General features: G+C 41.2%; 1 protein-coding gene across 2 annotated transcripts; it reads right to left on the bottom strand.

Annotated features, from left to right (window-relative positions):
* Nucleotides 1–5,390: 5,390 nt before the first annotated feature.
* On the bottom strand, nucleotides 5,391–19,213 carry DNAJA2 (DnaJ heat shock protein family (Hsp40) member A2). 2 transcript variants are annotated; one of them, XM_006261652.4, is made up of 9 exons: nucleotides 19,043–19,213; nucleotides 15,869–15,928; nucleotides 14,953–15,176; nucleotides 12,287–12,367; nucleotides 11,633–11,766; nucleotides 9,696–9,892; nucleotides 7,095–7,239; nucleotides 6,726–6,853; nucleotides 5,391–6,185 (listed from the first exon to the last, which is right to left on the bottom strand). In XM_006261652.4, the coding sequence occupies exons 1-9, from the start codon at nucleotides 19,118–19,120 to the stop codon at nucleotides 5,997–5,999; spliced, it is 1,236 nt and encodes a 411-aa protein (XP_006261714.1). In that variant the 5' UTR covers nucleotides 19,121–19,213; the 3' UTR covers nucleotides 5,391–5,996. The 2 variants fall into 2 exon arrangements, with proteins under 2 accessions (XP_006261714.1, XP_014458855.1); XM_014603369.3 differs by lacking the exon at nucleotides 19,043–19,213 and adding an exon at nucleotides 18,172–18,671.
* Nucleotides 19,214–20,080: the final 867 nt, after the last annotated feature.

Raw genomic sequence — 20,080 nt, 5'->3', positions numbered from 1 at the left:
TTCCTGGGGGAGAGGAGAACAAGGCAGCAGTGTGGCCTGTGCCTGCTTGAAATTTGGACAGCCCTTATCTAAACTGTTCCTTTACCAGTTTCTTCTCTCTATACAGTTCACTGAGCAAATTTGATTATAGATGTTTACAAATTATGTAGGAAGATAATGGCATAAAGCCAGAACCTGGATGTTTTCTAACAGACGTTCGAAATACTGGCTGATACAGTAACTGCCAGCTCCACAGTTATGGGAAATTGTTCTATCAGTACTAAGCATCAATTCAAGATGATGTTAAAGTGGGCCTAACTTGCTCTTCTACACAGTATTTTAGGCAAGCTTAGTTTTGTTACACCCCCCCCACCCACTGCCCAGCCTGAAAAATACAAACCAATAAGAGAAGCTACGCAACTCCTTTCCAACTATTGTTCTAGCCTTTAGTCATGAGGCTAGTCCCAATAATAATCCTTCTGAAAAATATTTGACAGTTGATTTCATTTTAAATCAGGTCAGCATTTTACTGGACTTCCTCAAATTCATATAGGTGTGTGGTTTAAATTCTTAAGCTGTCTAGACTTTTTGAATTCCAGATCTGTATAAGGGTACTAGTAGCTCCTATATTCACCAGACCCCTAGAGTGAGTAAACTTGGCACTGGGTTTATAACCAACAAGCTTTTGTCAAACATTTGAAAGTCCTTTTTACAGTCTAATGTAGAGTAATACCTAGAACTACTGATGTTGTAACAACATCTCTACAGTAGAAGTAGCTTTTCATGTCAGAACAACTATGTGAACCTGAAGCCACTGAATAACCTGTAGCAAACAATTATGTTTTTTAACACGGTTACACTTTTGCATTTTTACTAAGTGCTTCTGGTGGCTTCATTACAATTCCCCTAAAACAGTGGTTCCCAACCCTGGGTTGTGACCCAAATGAGGGTCACAGGGGCACTGCCAGCAGTGCTGCACAGAAAAGACAAGCTATGCCAGGAGGTCCCCTGGGCTGCTGCTGCTGCCACTGCCAGCGCACTCTGCTCCCAGCAGCAGGGCGTTGGGGGGGAATTTGGGAACCACTGCCTTAAAGCTTACACTTCTGTTCTCTAGGTCCTCTGGAGTAATGTACTTGAAAGACTCATGGTCTGTTTGTTTGAAACTAGAAATAGACATAAGTGGGGTAAGGCAACAGGGCAAGCTTCAGTTACTGTGTCGCTGCAGTAGAAAACTTCTTGCAAGTAGAGGTTTCTTTCTGTGTATGCTGCTTGTGGAAATGAATACTTTTTGAGTGGAAAAGGGTAGAGAGAGGAAAAAATTGTCTTTAGTTTTTTGTGCAGTATAGGACTTTTTAACCTAACATCATAGCAACAAAATTTAAAACAAGTAAATTATGCTTTTAAGTAGTGTAACTGCAGTTGGTGTTTCTGGCATTTTATTTTTTCAGCAATTCTTTCATTAGAATCTCACTAATAGAGGAAGAAACATTGTCTCATTTGAAGCATTCAACTATGCATGGGCTAAGTTTCCCCTTGTGATTTCCTTAAACTCTACATTTGGAATGATAGAGAGGAAACAAGGTAAATGTGTGTGTGCGCCTGTGTCAAATGCTAACTTTCTATCATTACTAATAAAGGTAGAAAACTGAATCATGCCTTCCTGTTTTAAGTTGAATTTGAGTTGACATGGCTTTGGGTATGTGTAAGGAGTAGTCATTTTATTTTGTACCTTGCTGTTTCTCACAGAGTAGAAGTCTACAAGACCCCAAATCTAGGCCAAGACTTCTTTTATGCATCAACCACAGTCTTTATCCACCTCTAAAGTTAGTGCCCTAATCTCTCATGTAAAAGGTCATTGCTAGTGCAATATAGGTCTGAGCCCTAACAACTATCAGTCTGATACTGCAATATCAATACACATAGCCTGGGAGTAGACAGCTGTAGTTCAAGTAGATCAGTACCACTCAACTTCTTTCCCCTGCAGTGTGGTGGTTCAGTCCAGACTTGTAAATGGAGATAATTGTCTGACTTTCCTTCACTAAATAATCCAACCACACACTTTCACTTGGAAAAAGTAGGTACAGACTACTTTAAAAAACAAAAAAAAAATCCAATCAAACTTTATAGCCAAGCTTTGAAATTGTAATACCAAGTGTTGTCTGAGTTGTGTTGATTGTACAAGGCAGATAAAAATATAGTTAACATATGTTGACACTATCTATAAATATATATTTATATCAACCTAGTGAATTCTAGGTAAAAGGTGCTGCTCTGCCACATTTCTTTTGTCTCAAGTAGAGTGTGAGGGGACAGATTTAATAATTTGGACTTTAAAACAAGTTATTTAAAAGAAAAATATTTAGATGGTACCAAAACCTGGAGCTGCCTTATGTATTTGGCTCAACTGCTTTGTACTTCTGCATTTAGGCTACAATTCTTTTAACTGAAGCCTGAGTAGGATCTAGAAAATAGTCCTAAATCCTTGGTGTAAGCACACACAATATATCTACAATAGCATTTCCCAACCTTTTCCAGCCCAAGGCACATATTACATTAATAAAATTTTTCCATGGCACACCTGTTAAGGCCTTCCCCATCCTCATACCTATTGTAGCTCATTGTCATGGCAAAATTCCACAGCACACCTGCTCACTTCTGACAGCACACTTCTGTGCTATGGCACAGTGGCTGGGAAACACTGACCTACAGCATACTCCAAAAGGATCAGGCTTCTACCTCATATACAGTTGTGACTATTTTCTTTTTAACAGAAATCAGAGGTACAGGGGGTGTTTTTTTTCTTCTACTATGAAGGACTGACCTAGCCCCTAAGAACTGAAAGACTTGGATTTGATTCACCCCGCAACTTGAAGGGCAGGAGTAGTGTTCAAATCTGTATCTTGTTCCAGGAGTAGACTTTCCCAACAGCTCAGATGGTTTCCCATATGCTTGCTTGAAATTATAGTTGTAGCAAAGAAAGCAAGTTAGATCTGTTCTGCAGAAACCAATAATTCTCAACCTCTTTAGGCTCAGTGCACCCCTTAGGACAGAGGTAGGCAAAATGCAGCCTACCAGGCTATTCTATCTGACTCATGGGGCTCCTAAATATTAATTTTCTAAATTTTTTATCTGCCCCTGGCTGCCTATCATACAGCCTTCAATGGCTTGCAAAAACTCAGTAAGTGACCCTCCACCCAAAATAATTGCCCACCTCTGCCTTAAGACATGCCAGCCCCTAGTTTTCACTTTTTTTTTTTTTTTTTACTATGGCAAAGTAGCAGAATAGCTGTTCTGCTGCAATGATTTTTAACACTACAGATTCCTATTTGAAACTGTGGGCTCACTTTGTGAATGACTTTTTCATACTTAACAGTGTGATATTGAATGGCATATTACAGCACCCCTGCAAGGCCTGAAAGAAGGCTGGTTGACAGTCATTGGTTCAAGTACTGCTTCAAAGCTTGGTAGCGTTATAAGTTAGGTTTGTTACCTTTATTATTGTAGTTCTGATATATTACCAGATATGTACATTTAATAAAACAGAGTTGGGGTTTCTCTTTTAGTTAGTACTCAAGATCTGCTTTATTCTTCTTCCCCTTTGTTTTTTAAACTGCTCTCAAACTCAATTAAATATTTTACCATAGTTATACACCACAATATTCCTTGCTTTAAACTAGTTTCTTCTATTCACCAAAAGTCTTAATTTTGAGATTATGAATTTATATGACTAGTAGTTAGGAGAGGCTGGAGGGAAGGTAAGTTACCTACAGACAACACCTCCCCATAGTGTTAGGAGTATCTCCACACAAGTGGAGACTATCTTTTCCAGACAAATAGTAACATTTGCCATCACAGATTACAAGCCCTTCTTTCTAGTTAGCCCACATAAGATTGCTAAAATGAAAGCACCAAGATCATCTACAGCACTAGAAGGGGGAAGATAGGAACTACAAGTTAGTGATTCCACAATAAATATAAGCAAAGTATAAGGATTCTGTGCAGTTAACAGCCAAAACTGAATTGTAGAAATCCTTAGTTTTAACTTTGACAAGCTTAAAAGGAAGTACATATCCAAAATAGTCCACAGCCTTGTTTTTTCCTTTCACCTACTGGAAGACATTCTACAATAGCATGAATTAGGAAGCAAGTGTTTGAGAGAATTAAATTCAGAGCTGTTTATAAGTCATGCTTCTCTCATCTTCAGAGAATCACTTAAGAATTAAAAAGTGACATGAACAACAAGAAAGTTGTCTTAACTTATTCTGATGTCTGAAGCTGTCCTTTTCTGAATTGCTTAGTTATGCTATCCACATAAGCTATGAATTTGTCATTTTTTCAGCAGCCTCTTCAAAGGTTGGAACAGACTCTCAAGTGGGACTTTAACACTGGGGAAATAAATGCTCAATTTCATTTTGCTTAATTCTATAAATGGAAGTTGGAATGAGAAATTCTCTCTGAGGGTAAAAAATTTACTTAAATCAAGCTATTGGTACTTGACATTGTTTGGAAGGGGAAAAAGATATCAATAAGTCCTTTCAATTTAGTGAATAAATGAAAGTGGATATAATAACTAGAAGGTACAGTAAAAAATGTGAAACAAAACATTTTTAGGCAGTTATTGGAAAAAGCTTAAAGGAATCGTTCTACTTCAACCATACTTTCTGGACTCAGTACTGTTAGCAGAAGAATCTACACTTATGGGAAAAAGTGGAGGAATATTTTTCTGCAGCTGATCAGGCTAAATGACCATACAGAGTCTCTCCAGGCAGCCACTCATCTTTGATTCTGGAAGAATAATCAAAACCTTACTGCTGATCTGAGGACAATGGTGAAAATAGCTCTTATGAGTTTCCATGCAGCAGCAGGAATGGAATAGAATGCAGAGGGCTATGCCTCAAGATATTCTTTAAGAAACAGTGCAGTTATTTTCAAAATAGAGATTTGCTTTCACATGAAAGCATGCATTATTTCCTTATTGTTCTTGTTGTAGGGCCTCCATATAAATAGCAAATCCTTTCTACAGCTTTGAATTCCTGGTTCCATTTTTGGAAAAACCAAAGTCTTGTTAATCTATATTAAGGATACCAGTAAAAAGTGAAATTAACTACTAAAGCAGTTTACACCTTGCTGCTGCTTTACTTTGTTTCACTAAAGATAATAACTTGAAAACACTGCTCTTAACACAACAGGCAGCAATAACAATTCTTTGAGTCAGAATGTCTTGCATAGTATCTGGGGTTTAGCCTTGGTCCATCTCAAGGACTCAGATTGGGGTTAAAAAAAAATTAAAAAAAAAAACAGAACAGAAAAAAAAAAAATGGGCTTTGGTCTTTGCAGGGTGGAGAAGGGGTGCACTAACCAAAAAGACAACCTTCCAACCCACACATGCAACAAGGATAAGGAAATATATATTAATTATACACCAACTGTTTTTATTTAGTTTCAGAACTGTTCACAAGATGGTAAAAAAAAACAAAACAAAACCCCAAACAAACTTACAACCACTTCTAATTTAGTCTTCCATTGTTCCCAGTCAGCTCTAAACCCATTATGTGCAAAGCCCATTTACCATGCATCTAAATGATAGATACAGGCTATGAAATTCTTTATTCTACTTGTAGCAGCTTATGCAGGTGCAGCCAAATACCAAGCCTCAGGACAACTTGTACACAAACTTTACAATGGTGAATTTGAATTTAAAATAAGAAACTTAAAAATCTACACAAAACTGGTAAAAATCAAGCACAGATACAAGGACAAACTTAAAACCCATGTGAAAAGGAGTCTCGTCTTCCTTTCAAGTGCTTTATTCTGCTACCCAGTCAAAATGAAGATGTAAGTGTTGTGGTTAGTTTAAATTACACTCTGTAGATACTATAGACCAATTTAAAAGTTACACATACAGCAAGAGATGTCCATTGGTTCATCTGGATTACTTATACAATCCGTCTGGATTGCTGAAAGCAAGTCAGGCAAAATTTGAAAGAAAATCCTTGTGCAACTTTTTAGACAAACGTTTACTGGTGGGCACACTGTACCCCAGGTCCATGATGGCTGCTTTCTTCATCAGAACTATCATTGTATGCTTCACGTCTCTGGCCACCACCTGACCCACGAGTGGTATCAAATTCCTGAAGATCTACTTCTTCTGTGTCTCCAATTACATTAGGAAATTCTGGTCTAGCTGGCAGAAGATCTTCAAGTTCCTGCCAAAGAGGGGCATAGTTAATACTGTACCAGAAAACAGAGTAACTTGTATAAAGGAGTAACACCTTTATCTTAGGCCTTCTCTACATGAAGAAGCAGCAGCAGTTTAAAATCTTTAAGGTAACGAAATCATCTACTCTTTACTAACTGCACATGAAGGGATTGCAGGTAAAGCATACAGAAATATTCCAGTACTTGAAACTTGAAAAGTAGAAATGGAGCACCTTTATATTAGTGCAATTTTCATGGCCCAGGGCGCAACTGGCCAGAAGGTTGCATCATAAAAACACTGCACCACTTTATTACATCCATCATTATGGTAGATGTTTGAGGAGGCCTTTAATTTAAGCTTACAAATTAATGGAGGCATTTCAGAGTCACTTGTGCATTGTAAAGGATGTTAAAAAGAATGGATACAGTTGAGCTGCTCTAATTCAAGAAGTTTAACAACTGGAGAGGAAGTTAAAATTAGTCCCTTATACACAACAAATCACAAGAGAAGTAAAACACACCTGCATTCAAACTTAAAGGCTACTTACTGAAAGCTTTTCTGGGCTAATCCAGTTATTTTCAGGAAATTGCACATCAAACTTTATATAAAGATCTCCTTTTTCAAAAGGATTGCGATATTGTGGCATTCCTTCACCCCTAACTACCCGAACACACCCTAGAATTTGGAAAAAGGATATAAAAGATAATGGTTAGTTTACCTAGAGGAGACCTGTATTGTAAGTTTTTCCTTTGCAGTCACTTTTCTGAATATCTCTGACCTGGGCTTAAGTATCATGTTACTTTCCCCCCTTTCCCACTGGGACCCCAGCCAGGGCATGCGTGGGTGGGGCAGAGCAACCCCTGTCAAGCATTTCCTACCCCCCATGCCCAAGTTTTTATAGCAAATCAAAGTTTACCTGGTTCAATTACTTTTCCAGGAGGATATTTTACCACAATCTGACGTCCATCAAGGTGCTTAAACGTGAACTGAAATCCACATAGTGCTTCAACAAGTCCGATCTTGTGGGTCATATGCAAGTCATTGCCATCTCTCTGGAACACCTATGAATGAAAACATTGTTTTTTAATACCACTGCCACAGCTCCACTCTCTACCCCTCAATTTATTATTCCATATGCCTACTCCAAAACTCCACCGAAAATCAAAGAGCACTAATCAGTGCTCCTTACAGGATTTTTTTTTTTTTTTTTTATACAATGAAGTGCACAAAACAACATCAATATAATCTTGTGGTAATTAAATCCAAAGGGCTGAATGCTGCTTTCTTGCAAATGTTACTACTTAATGTCAGAATAAAACTCCAAAAATATTTTAGTCACATCTTCCCACGATTAGAAAAGAAAAACAGATACCTACTTAAATGCATTCAAAATAAATTAAAGCCTCACAGTCTGCATTTTACTGACTGAATTCTGCCTGTTCCAAGGTCTTCTACACAAAGACAAGAGCAAAAAGACAGGATTTGTAGGCCTTCAGATTCTAGATCTTTAGGTGATGTTTTGTTTAGTCTCAAGTTTGCAGATGAAAGCCATCTATCCAAAGCACTTTTGTTCACTATTTTTGTCCTTTTTCCAGTTTAAAACCAAGTAGTCAACATGAAACTGAAGGCTCAGAGATACTTAATTCTAGCAGCAAGCCCCAAGTACTTCTCCAATGGAGCAATGCAGATTAGGCATACAAAATTAACTACAGCACAAGATCCACAAGAAATAATTCCAAAACTAAACAAGTAGGAATTGTCCTTCTCTTGTATATGTTAAATTAACATTGCTCCCAGCCTTTAAGACAGAATCCATTGTGGACTATTTCTTCAACTGCTATCTATTGAACAATCAGCTGCCTTAAATGATCCTTAAGTGCAAGGCAAACTATTTAAATGTATCTCTTTCCACTCCCCCACCATTTCCCACCAGGAAGATTTAAAACATACTAAAAAAAAAAGTATGTAAGCTGCAAGATAGTTATTCTTGCTTAGAAGAAACCAAGGGCTGAACTAGAAGAATTACTAGTAGAACAGGCTGTAACAAAGCAACAGACAACTAGGTTTATATAGTACAGCACCAAACAGCTCAAGGCACCAGAGTGGAGAATTTCTCAGTCTTGAAGTACAAGTTGCCAACTACATATTGAGGCAGAAGTAGCACTAGTTATACTGCTTATTATTTTTAGCCTTTTCCCTTCATCCAGTTACATCTGAAAGGTTAGGGGTGCACCAGTACAGATTTTTTGGGCTGATACCGACAGCCGATTTTTAACGAGCCATATTGGCTGATACCGACCTGATTGCCAATATGCGGCTTGGCAGCTTGGAGAGCAGTGTCTGGCTGGTAAGTTTGTTGTGGGGGAAGGGGTGGGAGCACATCGAGGCTACTGCAATGAGGGAGGGAGTGGGGCTGGGGCAAGGGCATGGGTACGGGCAGGCACTGCCCAGCCGGGGCAGGGGACAGAGCTGCAGCTTGTCCAAAGAGCGCAGCTTCCACAGCTACGAGCACTCCAGGAAGGCATGGGGGGGGAGGGGGAGTGTGGCATGTGCCCCAACCACACATACCCTGGCTGGGATCCCAATGGGAAAGTGGGGAAAATAACCTCCCTCCCTGCACCCTTCACCTTAGAGGGCCATGCCAGGCTGGGGTCTGGCTATGCCCCTGCCACGGGCTGCTTTACCCCTGCCCTTCCAGGCACACCCTGGCTGGGGTCCCAGCAGGTCAGGGTAGGGGTTTAAATCCCTCCACAATCATACTCAGGCCTGCTGGGGCCTGACCATGCCCCCTCCCTCAACTCAGCCTTCCCCCGCTGGGCCACTGGGGAAGGGAGGGAAGGACTCACTCTAGCACCCCCAGGCTTATGGCTTGAGCCACTGCAGGCATCTGCCTGCATTTCCAGAATCAAAAGTGAATGCTACCTACATCAACGGAAGCAGCGAACTAGGTAGGTACACACCAAGTCCCTTGCCCCTCCCTCAATCTAGACAAGCAGTGGCAAAGCTACTGTCAGGGCAGCCATGGGAGCTGCTTTCAAGCACAAATCAGCCTCACCATGGTTCTTCTAGGTTTGGTGTATACACATGGGGATGTGGGCGGGCAGGACATTTCCAGAACACAGTGTAAATGCACCACAAGGCAGGGTTATGAAGAGATGTTTCCCAATCTTTCAGCTAACATACTGTCAAATACTGGCTTTATACACAGTTGTACATGCTAATGTCAAGCTGAAGCAGATCCATACATATATTAAAAGGCATTTTTACAGTTTGTGTAAGGTAACCTTGCTACAGTTAAAGAAGTTATTTTTATGACCATGCTAAAACAAAGCAGCTGCATATTAACAGTCTATGTATCTATTACAAACAAGACAGCTTTCCCTGTCTATTTAAAGTGTCCCTTTCTCCTCCCAGTTGTACAACATCTTCAGGCAACAATATCAGTACCTCTGTTAGATATTTGAGAAGGTTTCAATTCCAGTCAAAAAACAAATTCCAGTACCAAATGACAAGTTACCTCATTCTCCTTTTCTTGGAGCAGAAGGACAATGTCTCCTGGTTCTACACCTGGGGCCTGATCTGCTTCTCCACTAAATGTAATTCTCTGTCCATGTTTCATGCCTTTATCTACATGAACTTCAAGTATCTTTACTTCTTTGATCACCTTCTTTCCTTCACATTTTTTACAACGATCTTTTTCATTAATTACTTCACCTAGAAAAAGAAGAATCATATTAGTTTTTCCCTTTCTTTTTTAAAACCTTCTTGAGAATATAGTACCATTTATTTTAATGTATAAGTCTAAGAGAACCAGTTTCAGAGACTCTTAAGAGTTTTGTTTTGTGTTACTGTTTTCCTCCTGTGGGATGCGGCAGTATCCTATTAGGAGAAGGATGCAAGAAGCTCTAGGCATACATACAGGTAGGGGCAGGAAGACAGCAGATCAAATTACAACCTAGGCCCCTCCCACACATTACACCCAAGACATGACTAACCAGTTACTCACATCTTAAGCTCTAAATTGGTCAAATGCTAAAGCGATTAATGGCATCACAAAACACAGAACAAGCCACAGAAGTTATTCCACAAAAAAAGTATAGTAATTTTGCAGCTTGTTCCTACCATGTCCTTAACTGAACACATGGTACGTTTGACCCCATAGCTGGGACCTGGTCAGCTGATTGGGCTCCCAGTTGCAGGAGCTTGCTACTAGCTGGTATAAGGGAAGTCAGGATTGGGATCCTGGGCTCCCCCTGCATCAGCAATACAGTGTAATAGAATCTGATGCTCAATTCTAATCATGCCTCCTGTGATGCACGTGTGGCATGGCAAGAAGCACAATTGTGTGGATCACACATCAGGTCCCATCATGCCTTTACCTGCATACCTGGCAGGGGTCCTGGTGTGACAGCACCACTGACATTCTTCAAAAAGACCAGATATTCAAAGTGTAGGTGGTCTTAATTCAAAGTATTTTCCACTTTGAAGATCAAAGAACTTTTGTTTTGCTTTTCATAGGAGATGCTCTAGAATTGGGCTTTTGTTTTTTAATCCATTTGGTCTTGCTTTTCAGCTGAATTGCCTGCACTGTATTAGACCAGAATAGCCAGAAAGTACTAGGCAAAATGGACTGTATGACCTAAGCATTCTGGTGTTCAGTATAGTATGTATTGCTGCTTTTATTTAAGTACTACAAGCAGAAGCAAATGTTTTGTTTAAGTAATTACCAAGTCACAACTTAGAGTCATGTATCTATGAAACAAAAGTTGATGCAACATTTGGATACAACTGTACCTAAACTTTTTAGATTAATCAAGACAGTAACAATATTTTTTTCTTGTTTGCCGAGAAGTTTGCCTAGTCATGTTAAAAAGTAATCGTGCATCCTGCCAACCCCCCACCCCCCGGTCATTACTCAATACTCAGGCAGGTCAAAAAACGTAGTAAAAGGCACAAAAGCAGATGGTCCTAAGCTTACTCCCCAAACATGATCAGCACAAATAATTGTTTTCCCCTCTTTCAGGAAGCTGCAGAACTGTTTCAGCTGTAACCATTTTAAAATATTTCTTTTCTGAACAAGAATGATTGATAATTCAGCTTGCAAAGATACAGTCAAGCTGCTGTCTCAGTTTTATGGCCAATCCCTTTTACAATGCTCATCAAGGAGTGACAGCACCAAAACAGGAGAACTGTGCATGCACGTGCACATTTTTTCAAGCAGTAGCACCTGTTATTCAAGGCCAAAGTTTCCCTAAGCACACCAGACTTGCCAAGTTATGCTGATGTGTGGCTACATAAAGAAATATCCTTTAGAAAGCAGAGCACAATCAAATTCATTACTCACAAATGAAATTTAACCTAGCATCTCTCCAAATAAGATGTAGTTTAACACATGCTAAAATCTAGATTCTAGCCAGTTTAAACATTTAAGACAACACAGAACAATTGGCCTACCTTCTCCATTGCAATCAGAGCACACAGATTGCATCTGCTGAACCATTCCAGGAGCCAGTTGTCTGATCATGATACGTACACCTCTACCCCGGCAAGCACTACACTTCTGAACAGCTCCAGACTTTCCACCCTGGCTAAATTAGAAGGAACCAATTAGAGTTATTTAAAAAACACATAGTAAATGTGTAACCCCCACTTACTGCTCTTAAATTGGAAAAAATTGAAAAAAACCGAGCATTAAGCAAAATGAGTGTTAAGTGAAAACAAAAGCATTTGATGAGCCAAGATGGCAACTGCAATGGTTTTTAATGATGACCACAAGTGTTAACAAAACTCACTGAGCACTAAGTGAAAGCATGTATCAACATCAAATGAGCGTTATAGCAAAATAGCGCTAAGTGAAACAGCGTTAAGCAGGGGTTGTCTGTAGGTATTATACAAAGTCTGATTTTAGTGGTCACCAGAAACCAATTTTTTTGGTTAAAACCCAACTTACAGTAGAGGCATATTTTATGCCAACTTATTTTAAGCAGCATTACGTTTAATAAGAAGCAAGCAACAAAAAAATTCTAAAAAAAAACTTAAAAAAAAACATTTTTTTTTATATCCATGAAAAGAAGAGTCAAACAAGAACAAAAATTAAAGACAACTTACCCATTACATGCACTACAAAGGACATTCTTGCTAAGTTGTAGTTTAGTTGTCTTTCCATTATATAGATCTTCTAAAGATACTCTAAAATATAAAACAAGTTTTCCAGTGTTAGCAATGAATGATGATTACAAGCATGTCATTTTTAACAGCATAGGACAAAGAAACAAACACCTTAGATAACACCCATCTGTATATGTAGGCACAGAATAGATAGTATTTAGAGAAGTACAAGGAGAAAGGGTAACAACAAAAACTATTAAAAAGCCACTATTAAGAACATAACAATGCTGAGGGGTTTTTAAAATGGATGTTATACATATCTGAAAGTCAGTTTAGAGTTTAGCAAAAACCTCAATAGAAACTATGCTCCTGAAGATGTACCCATGAGAAGGACGTTTTATTTAGGCAGCAGAAGTCAGAACTAAGGCTAGCTGTTAGTGACTGATAGAAATCAGATCAGTAATATCTTCTGAAGCGAGAAAAATTAAGTGTCAGGTGGCCCCAACACAAGAAAGACTGGTTTCAAGGCATTCCCTACTACTAATAGTACCCATGCTTTCCTTGGGAGTTCATGCTGCCTACTGGTTTAGAACACTTTGGGCATGCCTACATGTCGCCCCGTGGCAACTTTGTTACTGCACTGTGCTTTCAAAATGAAATATGGAAGACAGCGCAGTAACTGCCCATATTGCACCATGCATGCAGTTAGTTTTTGCTGCTCCTTCGCTGTAACAGCCCGCTAAAATAGCATTTGCCACTACAGCAAAGTAGCTGCCAGTCACATAAGCTCATGTGATCGCTACATCGCCATAGCAAGCCGTAAGGTGATGCAGTGCATTGCTATGGCAAAACAGAGCTGCAACTAAGTGTATAGGTTAAAAAACAGTTGTATAAGAGGTGAGAATGCCCAAGATAGCTGCTGCGTTTTTTTGTTTTTAAAATAACCCCTTTCTACTCCAGCAGTCAATGTTTTTTCCAGTATTTGGAAAAAGTCATCTTTAGGTTATCTAAAAAATTAACAACTTTGTTATCTGTGCACTGAAGCTACCAAAAAGTAATAGTTTAACATCTGTAGTCTAGAATTTTCCGAAAACTTTTTGGGAAAATTAAGTCAGTCAACAGTAAATTCAACTCAATGCATCTAATTTTGCACTAGAAAAACATTGCTTAGTGTCAATGTTCAGGAATAACTAAGCAAATATGTTCTCATAACATTTTACCAAACACAAACCCCTCCAAAATTAGAAGTGTCCTGAAAGGGTAGTGTATATGGGTTAAAATTTCAAATTTACAGTTTGGTCTTTGACGTCCAGTGCTTAAACTTCAAAATGTTATTAGGTCTTGTGCACTGACTAACTTAAATAACAGAAATCCATTTGATTATAAACAAGCCTGAACTTGTTCAATGGGAGGCAACAACCTTCAACCCTAATAGTAACCTAGCAGCATGTAATCATTGCCTAACCTGAATGTTTTATTTGAACCCAGACATTTTGTCTAACCCTCTTACATGTGAAAATTACCCTTCCCCCTCAAATCAATGTATGCACTGATCTGTATTTGGATGTGCAGTACTAATTTCTAGACAAGGCAGGTACACAAACTAACAACCAACAGCAAAAATGCATCCCAGACTTTGCTAAATTCTCCTGCACTCTTGGCAAGGAGTGGCTCAGCCTGAAGAGCAGCAAAAGGGGAGGTCAGAGAAAGCTACTGCTCAGGCTGCAGATGTCAGCTGCTTACGCAAAATGGTGATAAAAGGCTGCTAAAACTAATGTGCAATTTGTATCTTCTACCCTGCAAAATTAGTGCACTTTTTTCACATAGGTCCTAAGCAAAAGGCATAAATGCCTAATGAAGCTGCTCCATGCATGCCTCTGCTTTTCAAAAAAGATTCAACTAGTAGAAAATACTAAACTAAATTTCATGCATTTTGAGGGTCTGAACATCCAAGAAATGTAAATAACAACTAAAGAAAAATAAATTAACAGTAAACATGAGACTAGAACTCTTATGAAAAAGTAGGTCAAGTTCACTGCCTTCCGGGCAACGTACGACTAGCGTGTCACAATATTAAGATGCTCAGAAGCTGCAGAATCACCAATCTATGGATTAACCAAGAAAATAAAAATTCGTATCTTCCTGACAGAAGTTGAGGCAAAGTGGAAAGAAAGCAGGGGAGGGGAAGCAATTTTTCACATTTATCTTCATAGACAATTTCTAGGTTCAAATATACTAAGTTACTATTAGGATTACCTCCCACTGAACAAATTCAGTCAAGTTTAGAATCAAATCACTTTCTACTATTTCAGTAAATCAATAATTCACAAGATTTACACTTCATTATTATTTTTAAAATAAAATGTAAATATCAGAAAAATCAAATATTAATCTTTAAACTTGAAATGTCAGCCATATACACTGCCCTTTCAGGAAATTATTTAAGACAACTCCCTTCAAAACAATTCAGGCAAATCTGTTTCTGTGAACTTTTACCAAGATCTAGAAGGGAATATTCAAGGCCAGAAGTGAGTCTACGTATTTATTACACTCACACAATAAAGAGCAATGCTTTTTATGAAAGCCAAATGTCTCCAATTATCAAAGCAGCTCCTCCTTCAACCTTTTAGAGGCTGAAGCAAGCATCACAGTAGCAAGATACTCACTTAAGTGGATGCATCATATCTTCTCCTCTTCTTCTGCCATTGCGACTTCTACTCTGACCACCCATGAAATTGAACAATCCACCACCAAAAATGTGGGAGAAAATATCGTCCATTCCACCACTTCCGCCACTACCTTCTCGAAGCCCCTGTTCTCCATATCGGTCATATAACTCGCGTTTCTCTGGATTCGATAAAACTTCATAGGCAAAGCTTATTTCTTTGAACTAAAAAAGGAACAGCGAGAAAGTGCCATGTTACTTTTACATGCATAGATAGATCTTTTTCCAATACCTTTACCAAGACGGTGCTAGTACACAATTCAGAGTTTAGCTCTGAGCAAGGGTGTGGACACATATTCCAAAACATTTGGTCACCACGCCATTTCAGAGCTTGTATTCCGAGTTCTAAAACATGCAGACTTACTATGTGTTCGCTTTGAACATCACACTTAAATTTATTTCAATACATCTATCAAAGCTAAAATTATTTTACTTTGATTACACTGGCTGAATTGTCTACAAAATCCCCACACTTAACATCTTCAATGAAATGATATAATCCTGGAAAGGCAACCATTTTGCATATCTTACCACCACCCTTCAAATCTCTCCCACCTCCAAGTAGTGCCTCAAAGTATTACCAGCTGATGTCACCTCAACAAGCAGTGAGCAAAGGCCCTTTTCATACTGTACAGTAACTTTGCTTCACTATCATCTTGTCTTACCGCCTTTGTCTCCATTTTGTCACAACTAAAACAGGTATCTCTACGGAACAGACTGTAAAAAAAAAAAAAAATCTATAAAGCTTCTAAAGTAGCAGGTCTCAGAAACCCTTGTACTTCCATCACATCTAGAAGCATAAAAAAAAAAAAACAACCAAAAAAACAACAACTTAGTTTTAAACATCATTATCTTACTTTGTCCCCCGCATTTGGATTCTTGTCAGGATGATATTCCTTGGCCAGTTTTCTGTAGGCCTAATTGGGGGTGGAAAAATGACACAAGCTATTAGTGTGACCATTTCTCATTTCAAGCTTATTTAGGTCAACAAATCTCTAGTCTTCAAAGACAGATTTAAATATTGCTTCCTGGAAGTAGGTAAACACTTCCCACCGGTACTGACAGTGCTTCTCAAACTTTTTTGTACTGGAACCCATTTGTAAACATCTATGGCCAGTCCTGACCCAGTGCCCCTCACTCCTGACCCACTGCTCCCCTGCCCTCCAGTATATGGGGCAGGAGTGGGTGCGTGTGGGACATGGTAGATGCTTGGGCCCCTCCTCATTCGCTGGAACCTTGCCAGATTGCAAGGGAAAAGCCATGGTTCCCGTGTTTTTCTCCATTTTTAAAAGTTTGTTCATGACCCTTTCAAATATTCTTGTGACCCACTTTGAGAAACGGTGGATTAAAACAAACAGAAGTTTAGCCTGTTTATACAACCAAAGTTATATATGAGAGTTTGATGATTTAATTTTACTGAATGCAGGATTAACTATGGTTTAAAATTGGCTCCCATCATTAATTAGGGGTCTACCTAATTCTTGGTTTTTGTGGAATCCACAAAAAACAGCACTGTTCAAAAACAGCAGGAAATTCTGCATTGGCACAATTTCCCATGAAATCAACCTAAAAAGCCCCACTGTATTATTTATATATACACACTGTTTTAGAATGTCCCAATGCCTTCCCCAATACAAAGACAACGCAACAATCACTGCAGACATAAATCAGTGACTGAGAGTTACTGTCTGCTACTGACATACACAAAGTAAATATGCCTCTCTGTCAATCAGCTGCGAGGGGCGGGGCTGCTGGGAAATGCCCACAAAATGGCCTTTGTGCGGCAACCAAGCCACGAAAACTGCTTTGTCTTGCCGCGAATTAAGTAGACTGCTATGCATTAGAATTTAAAATCACCATCCTTGTTGATTCTAGTTTACATATTACACTGAAATTAAACTCTGTCAACAATATTCAGTACTGACACGCAACCATGTAATTATTTCTGAATATGAACAGCTCATAAGCATCATTAGTTAGAGGTTACAGATTCACAGTTTATCACTTATTAAACGATCATGTATGCAAGTTATGTCCCAATTTGTCACTGTCTTTAAGAGTCCATCAATGTTTACAAAATGGCTGCTTCAGCTTCCCAATCAACACCATCTTCAGTTTTTTCCTCCCTCCCTCACCACATAACACCCACAGAAGATTTAGCCTCACTCTGAATTAAGTGTATATTAAATGTATGGAAGTATGTGCGCCTTCCCATCTTGATCAATTCCTGACTGGAAACAGCAGTAGCAGGAGGAAGTCATGTAAAAAATAAGACAATTTTCAAATGGCTTCTTTCCTTTTGAATCACGTTCCGAGTGGCATTATTTTCTCTATACTATTTAGTCATCACTTTGCATGCCCTACCACTACCATTTTAGGGGAGTGAGGTAAAGTTTTGTTAAGAAAGTTTTCAATCAATTATTACAGTTACTTGAAAAAGCCCTTCACCATAAACTACAAGTTAAATCCCTGAAGGGTAGAGACAAGGCTCAGAAATTCAGGCATCCTTGACTTTTTCAGCATATTCTAAACTCCCCCCTCATCCCCCCAAAAGGCAAGAAAAAGCAAGGCATTTCAAGGGGGTTTATATACTGTTGAATATAACAGTAAATCATTTATCAACTTGAATGGTACTTCCCATCATCATTCTAAGAGCTGCTATGCTCAAGTGTGTGCTATATATCTTATGGGGTCAACTACCGATTTCCCATTTTACAGGACTGCATTCAAGTCTCTAGAGTTTAGAGCATTTAGATTAAACTGTTTCTCTAGACTACTACCTCTCAATTGTATTCATTTTTATTTAAGAAAAGAAAGAAAAACCTTAGAGCTTCCATCTTCCTCCATTTTGTGTAGAGAGTTGCCCTGTTACTCTATAGTTCCATTTTTATTAGTTTGCTACACTATTGGGGATTTATGCATGCAAAAAGGGCAAAACAAAACAGAGAGATGGATTTATAGAACAAGAATTTCAGAATCCACCACAGGAGCCAGCAATGGCAGAATCCCGCAGCCTTGGGGACGTTACACAAGGAAGTTAACAGGTATACTAGCAACCCCCCCAGAACGGACACACTTACTGTGGTGTTAAGCACAAGGGTTTTTCCCTCCCCCCCAACTTCATTTAAATAAACAGAGTTACTTTAGTGCCATTTCTCACTTCTAGAACCAGTGCCTGCATTAGTATTTTATTAGGAGATAAGAGTGAATAAGCTGGATCAGCGCAATATTCGGAGTTTGCGTCGTCCCATCAGCATCATGATAAATCCGCAGCGAGTCCATTTTCTTTCACTCGTCTCCGTGCTGCTGTACAAAGCTGCCACCAGAACAGACCGGCACGCACGCGAAGGCACAACTGCATTTAAAAACAAACTTGCAGGCACGTTTCTAAGGTCCACACGCAGCCCCGAATCTGAGTGACCCCTCGGCAAACAGGTGCGGGGAGCTGGCAACTTCATCCCCAGTTCTGGCAAAAGCTGAGCCAGGCTCGGAGCCAGCCCGGGTCGCTGGTCAGAGAAGAGCTGCACCTCCACGGCGGGGAGGGGCCTCCGGCCGCCCTTTCCCTGCCTGTCGCTCCCGGTTCTGACCGACGACCAACTTCTGCTGACCCTCACCCCCCCCCATGGCGGGATCCAAAGTCCTGAACCGGCGCAGCCGCCAGGGCCCAGCGCCACGAGCAAGCAGCGGCCATGAGCTGAGCCGGCTCCGGGCCCGGCACCGCGGGTGCTGGAGGGGGCCGCCGGGCTCCCCGCGATCTCTTTGTTCCCGGCCCCACCAGCGGCACGGGGCGGGGGCGGCACCAGGACAGGCCCCAGCACCGGCCGGGCCTGGCGCCGCCGGCCAAGCGCACAGTCACGGTGGCCGCCCCCGCACCGAGGCCCGAAGCCTCCGCGCCGCGCCGCGCCTCCCCTCCCCCCGCGGCCGGGCCCAACCGGCGCGGCCTTCCCGGCCTGCCCCGCGCGCCCGCGGCCTCGCCGCCTGCCCGGGCCTCCTGGGCCGCGGCGCCCTCCCCCTCCAGGCCCCCGCGCTACCTTCTTCAGCTCGTTGTCGGAGGCGCCGGGCGGGACGCCCAGGATGTCGTAGAGCTTCGTGTCGGCCACGTTCGCCATCGCGGGCACGAGCCGGGTCAGGCCGAGGGGCGGCGAGGGCAGCACCGGGATCGGACGCAAGCCGCCGCGACGTCACCCGCCGACGCACGCGTCACCGCGCCGCGACGCCGGAACCTCCCGCCGCGCGCCCCGCCCTCTAGGCCTCGCTCTCCAGGCCCCGCCCCCTTCCGAGGCCCTGAGCCGAGCCGAGCCGAGCCGGGCGGGCGGTGGGGGAGGGGTCGCGCAGCGCAGCGCAGTGCCTGGGCCTGTCGCTGCGCCTCAAAGGGGCTTTTCCAGCGTGTGTGTGTGTGTGTGTGTGTGTGTGTGTGTGTGTGGGGCCCTTTCTGGCCTTCCTTTGCAGCCCTTTCGTGTTTCACGTTTCAGTGCCTGTGTCTTGCTCTTCCCCTTCTTCTGCAGGACAAGGCCTGGCCATTTCGTAGCTTTTCTGATCCCCTCGGGGTTTTCTCAAGGGCGCCAGGGGCCTGGTTCTGTTTGATGTGTCAGGTATCCAGGCTGTAGCCATATGGGTGTAGAGGCAAAAGCGATCAGGACTCGTGGTAGAGGCGATCCCTTTTATTAGACCAACTAGTTTTTGTAAAAATCCTGATGGTCTAATAAAAGATATCACCTCGACCACAGTAGTGATTTGGTTCCTTTTGAGATGGTCTCAGGTTTCTGTCTGGCCCTCGCAGCTGCCGACATAAAACAACGCTGAATCACAGAGCAGAATTTCTGGAAAAGTTTCCCCCTGGCTAAAGACATGCATCTCACACAGTGTCAGACCTTTCTTTATCTTCGGTGCCGCTGTGGTTGTTTCTCCTTTGTGCCAACCACATATTTTAAAAGGGAAGGGTCCAGCTTGGGTTTCAGCAAGTGAAGAGCAAGCTAGTGTCTGACGTGAGAATAACCTGGCAACACGGCCTGGCTTTACTCCAGGGAGGGTTTTTTTTGGCTGGCTAACTGGCCCCTGCTGCCTGTGAA

This window comes from Alligator mississippiensis, chromosome 10 (genome assembly GCF_030867095.1).
Source record: "Alligator mississippiensis isolate rAllMis1 chromosome 10, rAllMis1, whole genome shotgun sequence".
Lineage (NCBI taxonomy): Eukaryota > Metazoa > Chordata > Crocodylia > Alligatoridae > Alligator > Alligator mississippiensis.
This window is presented reverse-complemented; position numbering and strand designations above follow the sequence as displayed.